This window comes from Canis lupus, chromosome 27, assembly GCF_003254725.2.
Source record: "Canis lupus dingo isolate Sandy chromosome 27, ASM325472v2, whole genome shotgun sequence".
NCBI lineage: Eukaryota > Metazoa > Chordata > Mammalia > Carnivora > Canidae > Canis > Canis lupus.
Window position 1 is genome coordinate 41,387,413 of NC_064269.1, and position 20,614 is coordinate 41,408,026.

General features: G+C 46.4%; 1 protein-coding gene across 6 annotated transcripts in view; it reads left to right on the plus strand.

Moving 5' to 3' along the window:
* The window catches only part of CRACR2A (calcium release activated channel regulator 2A), a 144,345-nt gene that overhangs the window by 68,994 nt on the left and 54,737 nt on the right, over positions 1–20,614 (plus strand). For all 6 annotated transcript variants that reach the window (XR_007406620.1, XM_049102983.1, XM_035707280.2 and 3 more), the window contains 3 exons: positions 12,114–12,204; positions 16,077–16,172; positions 18,714–18,901. Coding sequence is in view for 5 of the 6 variants with exons in the window: in XM_049102983.1 (XP_048958940.1) it covers positions 12,114–12,204; positions 16,077–16,172; positions 18,714–18,901 (375 nt within the window). In the remaining variant the exon portion in view is untranslated. The remainder of the gene's footprint in view (positions 1–12,113; positions 12,205–16,076; positions 16,173–18,713; positions 18,902–20,614) is intronic.

Here is a 20,614-nt window from a genome sequence, read left to right on the forward strand (position 1 = left end):
GCTTGTGTCTCCCCTAGATCACTCTAAAAATAACTTGTTGGAGTCCATTAAGTTTACACAGATCTGGAGAAAAAAGACCTTTAGGAGCGTGAATTATGAGAAAGTTGTGGCCAAGTAGTGCTGGGGAAAACATGGTTTGGCTGGAGGAGTGTCATGAGCGTTCTGGGGAGAAGCTCCCAAGGCTCAGAGGAAGGAAGGGTTGAGGGTGTGCTTCCGCACCACTTTTAGCTGGTTAAGCTGTGAGTCAAGACAGAGCTGAGTTTGCATCTTGGCTCTGCCACTTACTAGCTGTGTGATTCAAGGCTAAGTTACTTAACCTCTCTGAGTCTCAGCTTCCTTATACATAAGATAGGGGTGATAACAAAATAAGTATTTGATGCATGTTAAAATAATAATGCTTATTATTTTAAACAAGTATGTTTCTTAGTCTTAGAGGATTCACTGGTTACAGTAGAGAGTTTGAGCCTTGATATAAGCAGTGGTGAAGTTTAAAGATCCATTTATATAACCTTCCAGATAACATGGGATAGAGCCAGTAGCATCGGCATCGCTTGGAAATTTCTTGGGAATGCCGAGTCTCAAGCCTCGCCCCAACCCTACTGGATCTGCATTGTAACAAAATGTCCAGGGGCTTTGTGGATTTGAGAAGTGGGGAGCTGGGAAACAGGAGCTCTGAATTTAAGTCATGCATGGCTCTCCAACCAGCTAGCTCTATGACCTTGCTCAAGTCTCTTGGCCTCTCTGAGCCTTGGTTTTTTCTCTCCTTTAAAATAAAGGCCTGTATTCTTTTCTGACCCTTCCTACACCCCTACTTTCCTCTGACCCCAGTGTTGATCACCCTGAAGAACTACAGAAACAGGTAGCATGTTGCAGAGAGGAGTACTCTTTCATCTAAGGGGGGTGAGAGTGGTCACAGCTTGAATGAGCAGGCAGTGACCCAGCTCATAGCCTGGAATCTTCCCTGCAGGGTGCTTCTCTGTGGCCCTGCACTCCCACAGGGAGAGAGCAATGCTCTTGACTTGTTTCGGAGCTGGGTAGCCCTTGCATTCATCCTAAAGTGGCCTCTTTTCGTGTTTTTGCCCTAATTTAAAGATTAAAAAGTTCTTGAGATGAAAGTCAAGGTCATTCTTGGCTGCATGTGCAAAGTTAGCTCCGCCAAAGGTTCTAGCTGTCTGTACCCATCCTCTGTCAATATCCCTGCCAGGTACAGCTGCCCTGGGTCAGCTGATGGGGGCCCACTCCTAGCTGGGCAGCTGTGGTGGGGCTGAGGCTTCCCAGAACTCTATGGCCCTGTCCCACACCAGGGGTGTTCTCTGGGTACAGAACCAGAGACCTGCGGCTCTAGTGAGCAGAGCACTAAAATAGGAAGCAGGAGAAAACTGAGCTCTTGCCCAGGCACTGCCACTGACCAGCTAGCTGTGTGACCTCAAGTAACTAGCTTTACATCTCTGTGTGTCATTTGCCTTATTGGCAACATGAGAAAATAGGGTTGGTGTTTTTCAAACTTCCTGTGATTGTGACTCGCCAGAAAAAATGCATTTGACTTTGTAACCCCCATACACTTAGGTGTGTGTGTAATTTAAAATTTCCTGAAATGGAGTTCACCCTTACTGCATGTGACATACTCTGACATTCTCTTTTATTCTCGTGTCTTCTATTAAAGAAACAAAAACGCTGGTCACATCCCGCTTCTGGGTTATGACTGGACCAGATGATCAATAAGGGTCCTTGGAGCTCAGTAGTTGGACAAGAAGCTGGAAACCCCGATAGCATCTAGAATATTTAAATGGGAGTCTTGACAAATAACCCAGGGTGAGGTTAAGTGACTCTGAGACATCTTCTAGGAGATGAGTCGGGGAGTTTGGGGCTGTGTGTGGGAGCAGTGTGTCCAGGCATCAGTGGGGGAGGAGGAATGCTCTGGGGAATGGCCCGATTCAGGCTAGAACATCTCCCAGGCTCCTCCATGGGCTGGCTTTCCAGTGTGGAAAACTGGAAACATTTCAACTCCACCTGGAAAATGAGCACCTGTCCCGAACATGGCTGTAGTCATTGGTGCTGTGCACATAGCCTGGAGACCCAGCGCATTGTTACTCTTGCCTGCACGTAACAAGCACTTATTCTGTGTCCAGCTCTGAGTTGAGCAAATAGAACTCAGAGTCCCCATCTTGGAGGAGTTTATGATCACGCTGATAAGGTCAAGCTCATACCCCTAAAAATTCTGCCATAAAGCCCACCAGAGAATTCCTGTAGCATTGAAATGCTAGACAGCATTGCCATTGGCAGAAGAGGCTTTTGCTTCCTCCTCCTTTTCCAAACCACACATCATATTTCTTTCTCCTGTGGAGCCCATAGAAAATGAGGCTGATTAGGGGGTGGGGGTCCTGTTCCAGCTCCCCAGGCTGCATCATGCCCCACAGGGTTACTGTTTTGCTGCAGTGAGCAAACCAGGTCCATCCCAGCTTCCACTTCAGGTTCCCTCCAGGTTCTGGGGTGAGGGGGGTGGCGGGGGAGAGGGGTGGAGGAGCCTGCAGCTAGCTTGAGTTCCTGGGACAAGCTCCTGATAGCTGGTGTCGGGAGACCAGCCTCGGGGGCCTTCCTTACCTCACTGCCTGGGATTTTTTTAAAAATTTTATTTATTTATTCATGAGAGACACAGAGAGGGAGGTAGGGACATAACAGAGGGAGAAGCATGCTCCCTGTGGGGAGCCCGATGTGGGGTTCGATTCCAGGACTCCGGGATCACGCCCTGAACCAAAGGCAAGACACTCAACCACTGAGCCACCCAGGTGCCCTGTCTTGGATTGTTTTGTTATTGTTGTTTTGTTTTGTTTTGCACTTACATATTGGGAATAGGGGAAAGAGGCCAGTCTGGGAGCATTCAGTCTCCCACCCCCTTGTCCTTTGGAGTGAAGGTTGAGTTGGAATGCTGAGTCCAATGTTGGACTCAGTTGTATCTCCACTGGGGAGTAGCCACAGCCCCATGGGGTGCAGTGGGCACAAGGTCAAATGCAGGAACCTCAGGCTGAGGCCCAGTTCTCCCTCTAAACTTCAGAACCTGGAGGATGCCCTCGCATCTCTCCCTGGAAGTGGAGGCTACCCTGTAATAGAGCTATGCTCCTCCTGTTCACCACACAGAAGCTCAGAGATCTTTACATCTAGCATGATGGATACAATGTAGGCTTAGGAAGGACTTCTGGCCATCAGAGTTACAAATTCCTTTGCCATGGAAAGCATCTCCCCAATTACCTTTTCGTGGAAGGAAAAAACAAACCAAGCTTCCGCTCTCCAGGACCTGTAGAGTGATACTGTCTGGAGGCAGCAGTAGATTCAGATATTTTGCCAGAATCACTAGGGGATGCTGAGGTCCCACCCCAGGAAGGCCGGATTCATTTGGTCTGGGGTGGGGACTCGAAGTCTGTATTTATAAACTGTCCTGAGAGATTCTGACTTTTTGAGAGAGAGCACAGGCACACTAGTGAGTGCAGGGAGGGGGAGAAGGAGAGTGAGAGAGATGCCCAATGTGAAGCCCAAAGCAGGGCTCGATCTCACAATCCTGAGATCACGTCCTAAGTCAAGAGCAAGAGTCAGACGCTTAACCTACTGAACCACCCAGGTGCCCCGGGATTCTGACTTTTGGCCAGACTTGGCATCTGCCGGATACATGGACCTGGCTGGGTTCTTTACCAGGATCTAACCCTGAGGCTGGGGGTAAGGATGACTTAGGTGGTGTCTGGAGAGTGCTTTGAGCTCTGGGAAGAAAGTACTTTCTAGATCAAAGACAGGCCATGGGCTGTGCTCTGCCCTGCTCAGTCATCTGTAGCTCAGTAACCCGGGGAAGCCACCCAGGCTGCCTGCTTCACATCACTGGTGGGCCACACTTGGCCTTAACAAACTCAGAAGGACTCCCCAGGGCCTTGTTGGGATCACTTCCTCATCTGCACAGTCTTTCTTGTGCAACTGAGTCCTCAGGCAGTTTCTTGGGGGGCATGAGGGCCCTTAAATTGCAGCCCCTGCCCAGCCACTATCCAGGCACGTTCTGTCTAGAGTGGTTTCCCAGGGCTCTGGGATGGTGTCTAGACCAGGAGAGAATGTTTCTTACGGCCTGACAGGCAGCCTATCTATGATACCTGCTGCCCTGACATAAGCCTGAGAATTGGGATTCTGTAATATGAAGCTGCAGGGACAAGAGAACCTTTGGGGGAGGAGAGTCATCGTTTCCCAGGCCTGGGTCCTCCCCTGTACTCAGACCCTGGGTATCTGGATGCCCATAGACTTCCTTGCTCTGACTCATTTTTTTCACATGCCAAACAAAGAGGTTGGGAATACATGAGCTTTGTAAGCCCAGTCTCTGATGGGGAGGGGAATTCTTCCTCTCTTCATATCTGCCTTTCATCAGACTGTCTGTGCAAACTAGGAGACGTGATCAGACCACTGCCTGTCCAAATGGAAACAGATGAAATCAGGATGGCTATGCTCCAAGGCCAGAGGCATGTCTAAGTTCTACCTTGAGTTCAAGCTTCTGTAATTTATCTAACATGTAGAAAAATGCAATTTGTCCAAGGTCAAGACCATACCTTCATTCATGGAAGGAAGAAACTACTTTTTCCTGAAATGATTTCAGCACACCCCTATCTAGAACCTAGAAGGTTGACCAGATAACTTTTTGAGACCCTCTGAAATCTGAATAGATTCTCTTTCTAAGTGGAGGCAAAAAGGAAAGAGGGAACAGGAGGATATTTTGACCAAGCAATACTCTATAGCAGAAAGGCCTTGGCCTGTGTGTCATTAGCTGGAACCCCACTGGAACTGAGCATTATTGCTTTACTCCAGTGTGGTACCTTAACTCTCCATGTGCAAATCACTTTGTGAAAGTTAATTAATTTTTGCCGTCCCTGTGGGAACCTGGCAGGGTAAGTTATTGCTAACTACATGTCACCTTCCAGTTCCCTGCAAATGAACTGTAAAGGCCTCTCAGAGCTAAGCCTTGTATTTACATGAGAATCACTGTATCTCCACCCTTCCTTCCTTCCCACACATCCTATCCTAAATCTCTAATACCACACACATGCTAATGGTTCTCCTTTACAAAGCAGGCATCTGCTACACTCGGGCACCCTGAGAGCCATTCTATCCTCTAAGCTGGACCTGGGCTTTTCATCCTGGTTTTCAATAGGACTCATTCTTTTAGATCCGTGACTGCCCTGTGGCATCCTCAGTATATAATTGTTGTTTTTTTCCCTTCACTGTTGAAAATCTCCCTTTTCTGGACTCAGCCTCTCTTAACTTTTTCCCTAAGAACTCTACCATGACCCCCACTCCTCGAGTGGCTTTGTCCACTTCCCTCCAGGTAGGGCTCTGTGATCACTCACAGAGTTACCATCAACCAGAGCCAGGAAGGCACGGTGGGGTGGGGGCTACTTCAGGATGTGTGGCTTCTTCCCCTTGTTTTTTTCTTCCATGACACTTTTTAATATTGGACTTGGTGTTCTTAGATGCTAAAATCCTGGGGTACAGAGCCCATTCCATAAGTCTAAATTATTTTACCCAGAATGTTACTTTACAAAGGGCTTAACCAGTACTTAACGTTGATGGTGATGTTATGGCTCTCTCTTTTTACACTCGGTCTTCTCTCCTGAGCCACCTTTGGTTTTGTCCTTTCTGGAGTCTTCTGTTTCCTATGTTTCCCATTTTCACACATGTCTGCTGCTGCAGGATTCCCCTTCAGTTTCTACTTGCCCCTTGGCTGACATCTGAAGGAATGTCACTGAGAACATGTGACTTGTCCAAGGCCACAAAGCTTGTAAATGTCAGAATCAGGATTTGACCAAGGCCTTTTTACTCTGGGTCTAATGAATTCTAAGCCAACCATACCTGTCAGCAGGTTATAACCTAGACTACACTGGAATATGCTAGAGGCACTATCTAGCCATTATACTGAAAGAGCAAGAAAGTGAGGATAAATGCTGGTGTTCATGACTACTCTGCTGCCTCCTTCCTACATTTGCAGGGGAATAATTAAAGACTGCCCTGGGTTGTGTGGGAGTGTTTTGAGAATGCCTAATAGAAGATAGGTTGAATATTTATGCCCACACGGTATTAATAGTTCAGAGAGCTCTATTACAGATTGCTGCCCTTGTTTTTTCAATATTTTTACCAATGACATGAACAAAGGGAGATAAAGAAGAATATTTTGTAGTAATTGAAAAAGTTCCATCCATAAGGAAGATACAACATAAATAAATTTTTAGGCCTTAGATAATATAGCAGCATAATAGATAAGGCAAAAACTTTTAGAAAAACAAAGAAAATTTGATGAAAACAAGACTTTAGAAGATTTTAACAAACATCTAGGATTTGATACATCAGTCAGGCAAAAAGTACAATAAATATATAAAATATTTAAAACTATCAACCAACAAGCTTAATTTAAGAGATAAATATACAGTCGTGGGCCCCACAATAGAACACACATTCTTCGCATGAAAGTAATGCAAAAACTGATGTTTTTGACTACACAGGAAAAGTTCATAGATTTTAAGAAGTAGATACCTTACCAGTATATATATATATATACCAGTATATAAATATATATATATATTTGCTAATACAATAAACTAGAAACCAGTAGTTTTTATATATTAAAAACATTCCATAGGGGTGCATGGGTGGCTCAGTTGGTTAAGTGTCTGACTTCAACTCAGGTCATGATCTCAGGGTTCTGGGACTGAGCCTTGTTTCAGGCTCTATGCTCAGCAAGGAGTCTGTTTCTCTCTCTGTCTCCCCCTCTACTCCTCCTTCTGCTCGTGCTCCCTCTCTCAAATAAATAAAATAAATAAATAAACAAATAAATAAATAAATAAATAAATAAATAAAATCTTAAAAAAATAAAAATGAAGACACTCTTCCAAACACCTTTAGATGAATTAAATCATCGAAACCAATAAATCAACATAATACATTATTTATTTTACATTATGATTGAAAATTTAAAATACCAACGAAGATTGGAAGGTCATTGAATACACTGGATGACCAATTGGGATCCATTAAGATAATGTCAGGTTGGAAAGATGGACTGAATCTAGCAGAATTGCGTCTGAGATCTTGCTCTGATGTCCAAAAAGTCAATGACAGAGGCACAAGGTGGAAGAGATATGATTTAGTAGCACCATCTTTAAAGGAAAAACAATTACACAGACATAAGATTTAGAGGTTTTACTTGACAAATGGGTTCGGCAGTCGTCAACTGTGATGTGGCTGCCAAGAAAAGTTAATGTGATTTTAGGCTGCATGAATAGATATGCAGTATCTAGAACAAGAGGCATAGTCCAGCTCTAAGCTGTGCTAATCAGACTTCACACCCTGGGCATTCAGTCTGGGGCTCCATGGCTGGAGGAAGCTAAATCAGGGCATATTCAGAGAAAAGTAAAGAGAAAGGTGAAAGGACACACAAAAAAATAAAAATAAAAAATCCGTGTGAGACATGGTTGGAGGAAGTGGAGAGGCATGGCATAAACCCAAGGCAACTCCTTGAAGTCTTAATGCTGTTTTCAAATATATAAAAGGTTTTTATGCAGAGCTGGGATAAGGTTATAGAAAGATATATTTCTGTGATCCGGAATATTCCAAAGATGAAAGAGCTGTTTAGAGATCCAGCCAAGTTTCCTATCACTAGAGGTGTTCTAACCTAGTTTGGGTAAATATGTGGCAGGGACATTGTGGCAAGGGTTTTAGCACTGGGAAAATAGGTGGTTGGATCAGATAGACCTTCCAACCTTGAAATTCTTCAGTTCCTCTATAATCTGGTATTCCCCCAGTATGTTCCTTCCATGGGCTATTGAGTTAGGTATCCAAAGACTTACATTGCTTTTGTACAGATTTTCAGCATTCACATTTTGGGCATTGACCCTGTGGATGACAAAAATGTCTGGGTGTCCTAACCTAGTTGAGACAGCATAAGCCCAGATGAGACAGTTTTTCAGGATTTTTTTTTTTTGAGATTTTATTTATTCATGAGAAACACAGAAAGAGAGAGGCAGAGACATAGGCAGAGGAGAAGCAGGCTCCCCACAGGAAGCCCGATGTGGGATTCGATCCTGGGACCCCAGGATCACACCCTGAGCTGAAGGCAGACTCTCAACTACTGAGCCACCCAGGTGTCCCAATTTTTCAGGATTTTGAAAGTAAATGTTCAGTTAAAGACATTTGATGTTAAAAGAGTTCAGAGAAAGGGTCAGTGAGGAATCCGATAGGTGGCAAAATCCACACAGAGAAGATGAAAAAGTATATGTGTGCATCAGGCGATATGAGTGGTTTTAGAAATTGTGGTAACACCGGTATATATGCTAAGCAAACATCATCGGTGGCTTCTTTCCTTTGGTGGAGGAATATGGTGTGCCTGCTGACACAGCACGCCACATGTGCAGACGTTTTCAGAGTGTCTCTCACCATTACCGTCCTCACCACCGCTGCAGAGCTCCCCACAGGCACAGGCTTCTGGCTCTGCAGCTCCAGCTTACACACAGCCTGCGTGTCTAACAGATTGATACGACAGGAACTTTATTGGTAAAGCTTTCTGTTCTGCATCTTCCTGATTGCCTCTTACCTATGCCAAACCCAGCAACACTTATCCTTGAAACTTAGACCTTCCTCCCCTTTGGGAACAAAGGCTCTGGCCCTCCACAGCCCATGACAATAATTACAATAATAAATAAATAATCCCCTACATTTATTTAGGGCTTTGCAGTTCCAAATGCTTTTCATGCCCTCTCTCTTGTTTGTCATGCCAGTGCTGGGGCAAGGGAGGACAATCGGGGCAGATGCTACTCTGGGATGTAAGGAGGTCAGAGTGCTCAAGGTCACACTGAGGATATGAACTGATTTCGGGTTCAGAACTAGATATTAAGAGCCCTGAGCTGGTTTAGTGGTGTGAATGATGTGAACAGCACCAAGATGCTCCCCATTCCTGGGGCTCATGTGTCTGACTAAGGCTGGTTATGAGTCATTCAGTCCTATAGGATTCATCCTCAGAAGACCTTCAGGCCTGGCCAACCCCCTAGGATGCCAGCTTTATTCAAAAGAATTTCCAGAGGTTTGGTTCCATAGATGGGTCTGGTTAGATTGGACCCAGGCTCATTGATGCCTACCTGGAACCCCAGGCTTTCTTTGCAATGGACTCAGCCTTTGTTAATGAGGGCTAGAAGTAGGCACCATTCAGAGGCTCCTTTGGCCTTCCCCCTATTTGTTTTTGTAGCATTCTGAAAATTACTTACTTTATGACAAGCAAACTGACATGTGAGCATAAAAACCAAAGTTTATTAATTTAATCCAATAAAACTTAGAGTAAAGTTAATATAATGCATTTAATGATGGTATAGAATTGATGCCCAGTATGGTTATTAAGCACAAGTGGTAAACAGTTTATATGGATGACTGTAATTAGTATTGCTTTATCAGAGCAAATCAATTTTTAAGTTTCTCTCATCTCACTTTATTAGTTCTTCAGTATTTATGTAGTTGGAATCACTATCTAAAGTTGTCCTTGATACCATTTGCCATCTAGCACCTGAATTTCTTTGAACATAGAGAGATAATTCCAGGGACCAAGAGAAGACTTTCTTTCTGAAAGTCCCTTCAAAAAGCATGATTTCTGTCCTTGAGGTGTTCCTATTCAATAACAGGTACCTCTGATCCTTATTTTCCTCCAAGATTTTCTTTCTTTCTTTCTTTTTAATTTATTTATTTAACAGAGAGAGAGAGCCAGAGAGCACAAGCAGAGGGAACAGCAGAGGGAGAGGGAGAAGCAGACTCTCTGCACAGAGAGCCTGATGAGATTCAGGGCTTGATCCCAGGACCCTGAGATCTGAAAGCAGACACTTAACTGACTGAGCCACCTAGGCACTCCTCTCCAAGATTTTCTTATACTTGTTATGGGTAAGCTAAAGACAAAAGTAACAATCTAAAACATTTCTCATTGAGCAAGAAGAAATTTCTTACTCTTAGCCAACAAGACAGTTCCTACACCCAGGATGGTAGTAAACACAGGGCTCCAGCTCACAGAAGTTACCTTTTCTATTACTCAGCCATTAGAAACGACAAATACCCACCATTTGCTTCGATGTGGATGGAACTGGAGGGTATTATGCTGAGTAAGTCAATCGGAGAAGGACAAACAGTGTATATTCTCATTCATTGGGGAATATAAATAATAGTGAAAGGTAATACAAGGGAAGGGAGAAGAAATGTGTGGGAAATATCAGGGAGGGAGACAGAACATAAAGACTCCTAACTCTGGGAAACGAACTAGGGGTGGTGGAAGGGGAGGAGGGGGGGGGTGGGGGTGAATGGGTGACGGGCACTGAGGGGGGCACTTGACGGGATGAGCACTGGGTGTTATTCTCTATGTTGGTAAATTGAACACCAATAAAAAATAAATTTATTATAAAAAAAAACACCAATTTCTGGAAAAAAAAAAAGTTACCTTTTGCTGAGTGCATCCTGAGGCCATTGCCATACTAACTCAAAGGGTTTCTGGCTTTGAGGGTATAGCCAAGAGAGGGAACCTAGAGGCTTCTGCTCTGATATGAATGACCTTGGCCATGAAATCTCACACCAGTTCCTTGTCTCGGTCAGTTTTGTGGTTTCTACAGAACAGGCCGAATGCCAAACAAAAAAGGCTCCTTAGTCATGCTCAGTCTGCATGTGTGCCGGTATTAACAAGTGAGGAAGGGACATCCTCAGGCAGCAGGGAAGGCCTGGCACTGGATTGGAGTTCTGAGTGGACATTAGGGAGGTGGTGGTTAAAACAATGAAGGGCTCAGAGGAATAAACACATTGCTATCCTAAGGTTTTGTTCAGAAATCTCCCCAGTACCTCTTAGAACTGAAAATCAGAGCCATTTCCTTAATTATTAAACTCTCCTTACTTGAATAAAGGGCAGAGAGGGCTTGCTACCATTTGAGTTTAGAATGGTAAGTGCCAAATTTTACAGTATGCATGTGTTCAAAACAGACCTTGAGAGCCAAGACATCAGCCTGCTCCTGAGCCGAGATTCCACTTAGCAGGTGAGAAAGAAAACCGGGAGGGACTGAGCCAGAGAGAACCTAACTGCAGGTTGGAGAAGAGGTGTAACAGTGCAGTGTCCAGGGAATGGGAATGCTTTGGCTGGATAACCTCCATTTCAGTTCAAATGCTCAGCCTTCAGGTTTGAAACTGGAGGTGATGAGGGGTGGGGGGAGGCATTCAAAGGTGGATCTATCTTGGGAGAGAAAGAGGAACAATGCCAGAGAGGACCTATAAACCTTGTTCCCATAGCCATATTTGTCTTGGTCTCTATATAGGAGCAGAGTACCCAGGTATTTACTTCTTGTCCTGTGGGTCTCTTCAGGGTAGGGAGAAGATGCTGGAAGGGTGGATGAGGACGTCTCATTATCACTACCCACCTTTAACCAGCCTGCCCCTTCTCATGCCATCTGCCTGGGGCCCTGGGCCTGAGATGGCATGAGCACTGGACAGATGTGGCCCCTCCTTCCTTTGTAGGGGGCATGGTGGCAGTGGTTGTCATTGTCATGGAATCTTGAGATCTTCCGAGAAATGTGGATCACATAAACTTAAGCATACAATTGTGGCACAAGCCCTCTACAGTGTAGTTCAGGGAGTGCTGAGGTAGCCAGGCATCCGAAATTGGAAGGGGACCAAACAAGAACCCAAACCAAGAACCCAAAAATAAGCCTGCACAACACAACTTTATGCTGACTCAGGTGTAGGGAGCAGCGGCCAATAGGGAGGTCCGTCTAGCAGATGCCAGGGGGCTTGCTGTTGACATAAAGCAGGGCTAAGGAAGATGGAGCCAGGGAAGCCTCACAGAGAAGTGTGTGGGTCAGCTAGAAATGACGGCCTCCTCATCTAGGAGGAGGAGAAGGTGCTGCTAGGTCTGTGTGGTCAGCTAACCCTAAGGAACTGATCCCGCAGCTTTGGCTGACCTGACCTACACAGTCACCCCCACCATCCCAAGCTCCTGACTGAGTTCTGGTGCCCAGGCTCCAGGACTTGTGCTCTGGGATAAAGCACATCTATGTCGACCTCATCAGACTCTCCTTCTGCCACTTTTGCAGGAAAATTGCTGCTTATGATGAAGAAATCCAGCATCTCTACGAGGAAATGGAACAGCAGATAAAACATGAGAAGGAACAGTTTCTCCTGAAAGTAAGAGTCATCCACACTAGGGCTTGGCCCCGGGGGCCCAGCGGAATGATCACCTGCTCTGACCCCCTCCCCAGTTTAAGATCGCAGCACCCCTACCCATTGCACTGTGGGTTCCCTGTTTCTTTGCTTTATTTAGATTTTTCACGGCATCTGTCACCTTCAAATGTGGCAGTTAATTTCCTTGCTTATTTTTGTTGGTTGGGATCTGTCTCCTCCTAACAGGAAAGCTCTGCAAGAGCAGGGATCTTCACTTGCTCATGTGTCCACAGCACCTCAGCCATACTTGAATAGTAGGCACTCAACAAACACATGTTGAATCACTGAATGAACGAACAAGGGACAAAAGAACGAGCTAATAAATAAATGAAAGGATGAGGGTCCATGCATTGCCCCGTACAGCAGCTTCTAGCCTGGGTTACATTGGCTGATCCCCACACCTAGATGGCAGGCCCGCCTGAATGCAGTTCATTCCGCTGGGCACCATCTCCCAGAGCAACTCCCAGCAACTCCCCTCAGGACACCATCATTAGAGCCTATGCTTCCGGTCCTTTCCCTTAGACACCTAGAAAATGTAATGCCCAAGACAGGTCAAATTCCCCCCTTCTCAGATACTGTGAGAGAACATTTAAAATTTACATCCCCTTGTCCTAGTCTGAGCCTCCTATTAAGCCTGCTATTTGTGTTGAGAGGTCAAGATTGGCAAAATTCTCTCTTTTTTTTCAAGCTAAGCAGGGTCCTCTTGGGAACATATTTATGAAACAAAGCTACAGGAAACTCTCTTATCCATTTTTGGATTATCCCCCTGGTGGGGTCTCAACAGAAAAGTCTTTGATCTTAAATGGTAGCCTCCTCCCTTAGTTCAGGCTGCTGTTAAAACAGTGCCATAAAATGGAGTTTTATGAACAACGAATATTTATTTCTCACAGTTCTGGAGGCCAGAAGCCCAAAACCGGGGCCCCCATGGTGGTCAGGTTCTGGTGAGAGCCCACTTTCTGGTTTTGGCTGTGGCCTTCTCCCTGTGTCCTCATGTGGCAGAGGGGGCAGGCAGGTGCCTGGGGGTCTCTTTCATAAGGGCACCAATCCCACTCATGCAGGCTCTGCCTTCATGACCTACTCACCTCCCAAAAGCCCCACCTCCTGGGAGCACCACCTAGGGGATAAGTTCTAACATATGACTTATGAGGATACAACATAGAGACCACGTCGTCCCCTGCCTCTCAGAACCATACCTGAGCTATGGTCACAACCCCATCCCTCCTCCTTAATGCAGGTTGGTTTGAACTGATTTTTAATTTTATGCTGGCTGGATTACCCACACCAAGGCTCTATTTATTATCTATCACAAATGTCATTCAAACTGAAGTGGAGGGCAGCCCAGGTGGCTCAGCACTTTAGCGCCACCCTCAGCCCAGGGTATGACCCTGGAGACCTGGGATCAAGTCCCACATGGGGCTCCCTGCATGGAGCCTGCTTCTCCCTCTGCCTGTGTCTCTGCCTCTCTCTCTCTGTGTGTCTCTCATGAATAAATAAATAAAATCTTAAAAAAAAAAAATAAAACTGAAGTGGAGTCAGAATGCTTTCCAGAAAAAGCCAGTCATATTCTCCAATGAGACCCCTCTGAAGGCTTGTCAGTATTTCCAGACCTCACCCCCCACCACTTATTCTTTTTTGGAGCTTTAGAACATTCAGCCTGTCCCGGACCTTTGGCGTAGTTGGATGAGTATCAGGCAGACAGAACTCAAACACTTGTCACCTAGTGGACCCTAAAATAGTTTTCTGAGAACAGCAGACTTTTTCCTCCCTGCAGTAGGGGAGCCCCTCCCTTTATCCCAAATGATCTACTGCTGGGCCATGACTACAGGTCAAAGTCCTGCTAAAGAAAGAAGCATGCTACCAGAAGTGAAAGGTGGGCCAAGGCCTGGGAACTGGGAATGGGATGAGGTCAGAGGAAAACCTTCAGAGACACATTAGGATCATGCCAGGTGATAGAACCATGCTTCTGTATCCCTGCACCCAATCTCTGCTCCCTCCTTCCCCTTCTTAGTACCCCATGCCTTTCAGGCCTGGTGCCTAGATTTACACTTTTTGCATAAACATGGAAACCATTAAGATGTGTTTGGCTTTGCAAACACCGGCTTTTGCTTGACCACAGCGTGAGGACAGTAGTATTACAGTTTATTTTTTCTTTTTTTTTTTTTTTTTTAAGATTTTTATTTATTCACGAGAGAGACATAGGCAGAAGGAGAAGGAGGCTCCCCACAGTGAACCTGATGCGGGACTAGATCCCAGGACTGCAGGATCATAACCTGAGTCAAAGGCAGACACTCAACTGCTGAGCCACCCACGGGTCCTGGTGTTACAGTTTATGGCAACATGGGAGGGGCTGGCCCTTCTGGCCAGTGCTTGGATCCCGGTGCTACAAGTAGCAGTTTGACCATGAGGGAAATACCTATCACTTGCATGCTCCAGCTCCAAGATAATAGATGCCCTGGACAGTCTGTGCCACCAAGGGAAATAAGACACTCTGCAGGCCCATTGTGGGGATGGCAGCATGGCACTGGAATTCTGGAGCTCCCCGTCCCCAGCACCATGCATGGGACACCTACTCTGTGTGCGATGACCAAGCTGAGTGAAGCTCGGCCCCTGGTCAAAGTGTGGAGAGCAGGAGCTGCCTGGTCAAGTCCTGCCTCTGTCCACTGCATGTGGTTGACATGAGGACAATCACAGGCTTTGCCTGAGCTCTATTTACCTACCAGAGAACGGGCTGAGGAACCAGGTAGTGTCTACAGGTGATGAGCCCGGGAACTAATCCTGAGCCAAAGGCCTGTACCCTGGGAGTGGTTGCGTGCCCTCCCGCCCCCCGGGGCGCTGTCATGCCCATCCCCGTAGCCCCTGTAGCATGCGGCATCCCACAGCTGGGCATTCCTCCTGAGCAGGCGGAACCCCGGGGCTCCTGCAGTGAGCTATATGGACACTGTAATGGTTTCTCCTCTTCCTGTATGTTTTGCACCTCCTCTCTGCCTTCAGGAGAGTGGCGAGCTGCAGGTGGCCTGCATATTTTTGTTTTTATCCTGTGAACAAAGAAATAATGATAGATGAGTGAAGTAAGTCAACTGGGTAAGGCCACGGCTGGAACCCCAGTCTCCTGACGCCCAGCCGAGGGACCCGGCTCCGGCTCCGTGGGAGTGACAGATGACCGGACAATCCACATAGTTTTCTCTTTACCCCATGCTGAGCTCCTCACCGGAGTTCTCTGCTCAGAGCAGAAGGAAAGCTGTTGTTGAGCACAGGAGCAGAGATTTCACAAAGAGCAGGGCTGGGCCAGCTCAGTCAAGGTGGGGAAGAGCAAGGAACCACACCCTAGAGAGCTAGAGAGGAAGATGCCTGCCGTGGCCTGTGTTTCCTGAGCAAGGGCAGTTTAAGTTCGAGTGCTAGTGCCCACCATGGAACAGAGAATCCACATTAAAAGGTCATTCTACATGCCCCCCCCCCCGCCCCGCCGCCGTTTACAGATGGGAAGATTGGGGCCTAGGATTCAAACTTAGGCTCCTGTCCATTCTCTGTGTTCAGGACTCCACCACCAACTGATGCTGCCTTCTTTCTGGGGGGCGGCGCACAGGCATCAAGCATTAGTCATGGTCACACTTGGTGGGAGTTAGTGTCATGCCTTACTGAGGGCTCACCCTCTCTCTGTCTCACTGGGCCTCGCTGGCCAGCCAGGCAGGATACCAAAGCCTGGAAATGGTGTGGGAAGGGCTTCTAAGTCCCAAAGGATGGGTGGGCTCTGTTTGTCGAGCAGGTCCAAGGTGGGGAAAATATCTACATCCCAGGTGCATATTGGGCCTCACATGTCCTTCTTTCCGGCCTGGCAGGACACAGAGAGATTTCAGGCCCACAGTCAGGAGCTGGAGAAGAAATTATTGTCGAAGGAGCAGGAGCTGGAGCAACTTATCCAGAAGCAGAAGAGGGTATGCTTTCATTGTGACCTTAAAGCACCTGGCTCTTCACTCCATCCTCTCCTGGCTCTTGCCCACTTTCCCTGCTATTCACTTAAGGATTTGGGTTTGTTTGTTTGTCTGTTTTTAATCCAAGAAGAGCCATTCAGCTGTACAAAAGATAGCATTTGAAATCACAGGTGATCCCAGGATAAAGCCATTACCTCTCCAGTGCCAGGTGTTTCATTTAGGAAAGTTGCCAAGAATTCTCCCTTGAGGCATCTGAAGATGTCATCACATAATTATGTTCAAGAGCCACCAGAATGCCAAAATGTTCATTTATTTCCTACATTCTGTGTAAGAGAAGAGAGGGATGCTGAGGTACAAGGGACATAGTCACTGATGGTGTAGGGGAGGCTGCAAATGGTGATGTCTTCCTGCCTGGATAGCCATGGGTATCTCCAATTGGAAGAGGCTCTTCAAAGATCAATTTGTCCATCCCTTGTCTTCCTATGTGCCCGGGAAAGGTTTGCATCCTTTTTTTGTGGCTGTTCCCATCAGCCCACAGGATGGATGCAGACACCAGATATTCCTCTGATGGACCTGAGCCCCTGGGAGTCAGTCTGGGTGGTGCATCATATAGGGCAGTGTCCATCCACCATGGCTGGTCAATGAACCCAGGAAGACTGATCACTTAGGCAAACTTGACACTCACAGCTTCCTCACTAAAGCAAGGGCCTGTCGGGGACAGAGGCCCGGGTGCCACTTGGCCTCTCGTTTTGTTTTGTCTGGCGCTGGAAGGAATCTAGACCTGAATAGACCCAGACACGTTGCTTCCATTTGAATAGAGAGGCTATTTTTAACAACACATTAAAATATGTTCAAAGCTGCCCCATGCTGAAGCTAGAGACTGTCCCCTCGGCTGCTACCCGACTTATGGATTTTGACTTCTTCCTTCTGCGAGCAAGATGATTTCAACTCCAGAAACTGCCAGCTGCCTTGCCATTCCCCTTCCACAGCCATACCTTCTCCTACTCTTTCTTCTCATCACTATTATGCATTAAATTCTTACCAATTAGACTTATCCCTCAAATGAATGATTGCCACTCGATTTAATTACTACATGCTTGCCTGATTACACAGGAGCCTCTTGAGAATCACACAAAATTCCTTGTTGCTGCTTCCTCCGCCTCTTACTGGCCACATTCATTAAACTAAATTTATTATGATATATTTGCTTTGGTTTGAGTCCTCCTCTGGTGAGAGGGTTGGAAGCTCTGCAAAGCAGAACCAAACCACCAGCCAAGAAAAGCTGCACTTATGCAAATGCAGGTTTTTTAGTTGCTTTAGGGATATGAAAAAAGGTATATGTTTGGTTTGACCTGTTTTAGCTATTTCTTAAGAATTTCCAGGGTTTCTGGACACCATACAAAGTTTCTCTAGCTTAAAGGAAGTGGACTTATTTAGCTGAGTGAAGAAAAAAGGGAATAAATAGATTAACTGTCAGCATTTAAAACTGAGAAGGATGGTTCTATGAAGAATGCCACTTAGCTGCTTTCTGTGTCCATTAGGGCTGAGGGAGACAATTGGCTGAAAAGACAAGAGGGATTTAGGGTGTCTCTTTTATTTTTAATTTTTAATTTTTTTCATTTGTTTTTATTTAAGTTCTATTTGCCAACATATAGTATAACACCCAGTGCTCATCCTGTCAAGTGCCCTCCTTAGTGCCTGTTACCCAGTTACCGCAACCCCCTGCCCATCTCCCCTTCTGCAACCCTTTGCTTGTTTCCCAGAGTTAGGAGTCTCTCATGGTTTGTCTCCCTCTCTAAATTTTCCCTGTTCAGTTTCCCTTCTTTCCCCTATAATCCCTTTCACTATTTCTTATATTACCCCTATGAATGAAACCATATGGTGATTGTCCTTCTCTGATTGACTTATTTCACTCAGCATAATACCCTCCTCCAGTTCTATCCATGTTGAAGCAAATGGTGGGTATTTGTCCTTTCTAATGGCTGAGTAATATTCCATTGTATACATAAACCACATCTTCTTTATCCATTCATCTGTCGATGGACACTGAGGCTCCTTCCACGGTTAGACTATTGTGGACATTGCTGATATGAACATTGCGGTGCAGGTGTCCCAGCATTTCACTACATCTGCACCTTTGGGGTAAATACCCAGTAGTGCAATTGCTGAGTTGTAGCTTTTGAGACCATGGATGAGATGATAATGATCAGCATGATCATCCCTGGGATGGGGGACACAGATGGCTCGTTCACCTTCCTTCCCTAGCTGTCTTTGAATGGTGCTGCTCCCTCCAGACTGTTCAGGAGCCCTGTGGAGACAGGGGAGAGATGAGATATGCTCTGAAAGTTCCTCTCTGCCTCCAAAAGGGCATCCCTGTGAATTAAGGAGCAGGACAAAGCCTATTGAGGCTCAGGGACAGCGAGGGCTGGCAGCAAGGGCCTCCCACCCACCAAGTGGAGAAAGTGAGGGGAAGTTGCGGGGCACAGGCCAGACTAGATGATGGTTGTTTATCATTCCTTTCTGCTCCCCCACTCTCCTTTCCAGCTGGAAGGCCAGTGCACCATGCTGCAAAATGATGAGCATGAAACCAAGGCTGAGAATACCAAGCTGAAAGTCACAAACCAGGAGCTGGCTCTGGAGCTGGAGCGGACCTCCCGGGAGCTACAGGATGCCCAGCAGCAGCTGGAAAGCCTCCAACAAGAGGCCTGCCAACTCCACCAGGAGAAGGAGATGTGAGTAAGCCTTCAAGAGCTCCTGTCACTGCTGGCCAGCCCCACCCCTTCCTGTGAGTGAGCTGTCTCCTCTCTTGGAGACCCTGTTGCCTTGCTTATCATGTGGGGCTTGCGGGCTCCTTGCTCCCTGAAAACCTCTTCTGGGATCCTGAGGCCATTAGGCAGACCAGTACTGTGGCAAGCATAATCTAGGATTCATAGGAAATCTAGAACCCTATTCTTGGAAAATGTATTATGTAATTAGAAGGACGCATTATTCAACCAACAAATATAAGGCAGTAATTGAGAAAAGACTGAGTGAGCAGATGGACCATAAGTGACTATCAGAGTTTTTTTTTTTTTTTTTAAGATTTATTTATTTATGTGAGAGACAGAGAAAGCATGTACACATGAGCAGGGGGAGCAGGGGGAGGAGCATAGGGAGAGGGAGAAGCAGGCTCCCCACTGAGCACAGAGCCCATTGCGGGGCTTGATCCCAGGAACCCGAGATCACAGCCTGAGCTGAAACCAAGAGTCAGTCAGTCAACTGACTGAGCCACCCAGGCACCCCTTTTTATTTTATTTTTAAAAAACTTAAAAAAAAGTATTTGAGAGAGAGAGAGAGGTAACTGTCCTGTTTGAGAGACCAGGGAGACTCAGGATAAGAGTGAAGCAGGTAGGCTCCTGAGGGTCAGCATAGAGTCTGATGGAGTGTTGGGACGCCCGGGTGGCTCAGTGGTTGAGCATTTGCCTTCGGCTCAGGGCATGATCTCGGGGTCTGGGATCGAGTCCTGCATCGGGCTGCCCGCATGGAGCCTGCCTCTCCCTCTGCCTGTGTCTCTGCCTCTGCCTCTCTGTGTCTCTCATGAGTAAATAAACATAAAATATTTTTAAAAAAGGAAAAAAAAGAATCTGATGGAGCATGTGACAGTGCCCTGGAATCTTCACTCCAGTCTGCCCACTTTCTCCTTTGGGTGGGCCCAGTGCAGGGAAGCCCGCATCTCTCAGGGCCCAATTTGTCCGTGAGCTGCTTTTGGCCTGCTAGGCAGAGGCACGTGTGAGGCAGGATCAAGGGCTAGGTCAGTGTGCTGAGCCTGAGGAATTCCTGGGGACCAGACATTCATCTCATCTTGGGAGCATCAGGTTCTGAGAGCAAATGCACTCCCTGGCAGGCCCAGGACAAGGACCTCACTTGTTTATTTGTTCACACATTTACCTGGATATTCGTTTACTTAGTCACTTGTCAGACATACATTGAACACTGCTCTGCACTGATTACTATGTTATGCATTCAGTGTATCACCCCTATGTCCATAATTTGACATTATTCCCTACGAACTTGATAGCATCCTGATGGGGCAGGTACCATTATTATGCACTCTCTGGAAGAGGAAGCTGAGGGTCAGGGGTTTTAAGTAACTGTCACATGATGCTCAGTGCTAGACACATCCGGCTGACTCTCCACAGTGAGTAATGAGCCAGCTCATTACTACTCAGCTACTACTACTCAGCTCAGACAGTAGGACTAACCATCGTTCATTCCTTATTTGCTCATGCTCTCATTCATTCATGCTGCAGGAGGTCACGCGTGCCTAGCCCTGTGCCAGGTATTAGAGAGAGTCTGATTTCAGAGGGCAGCACTACATAGCAGTGCTTGAGTTTTACATACGTTAACTCTTCCCTTGTTCAGAAGGGAAAGCCGTCCCTCCGTCTGACTGCTGACAATATTTGGGT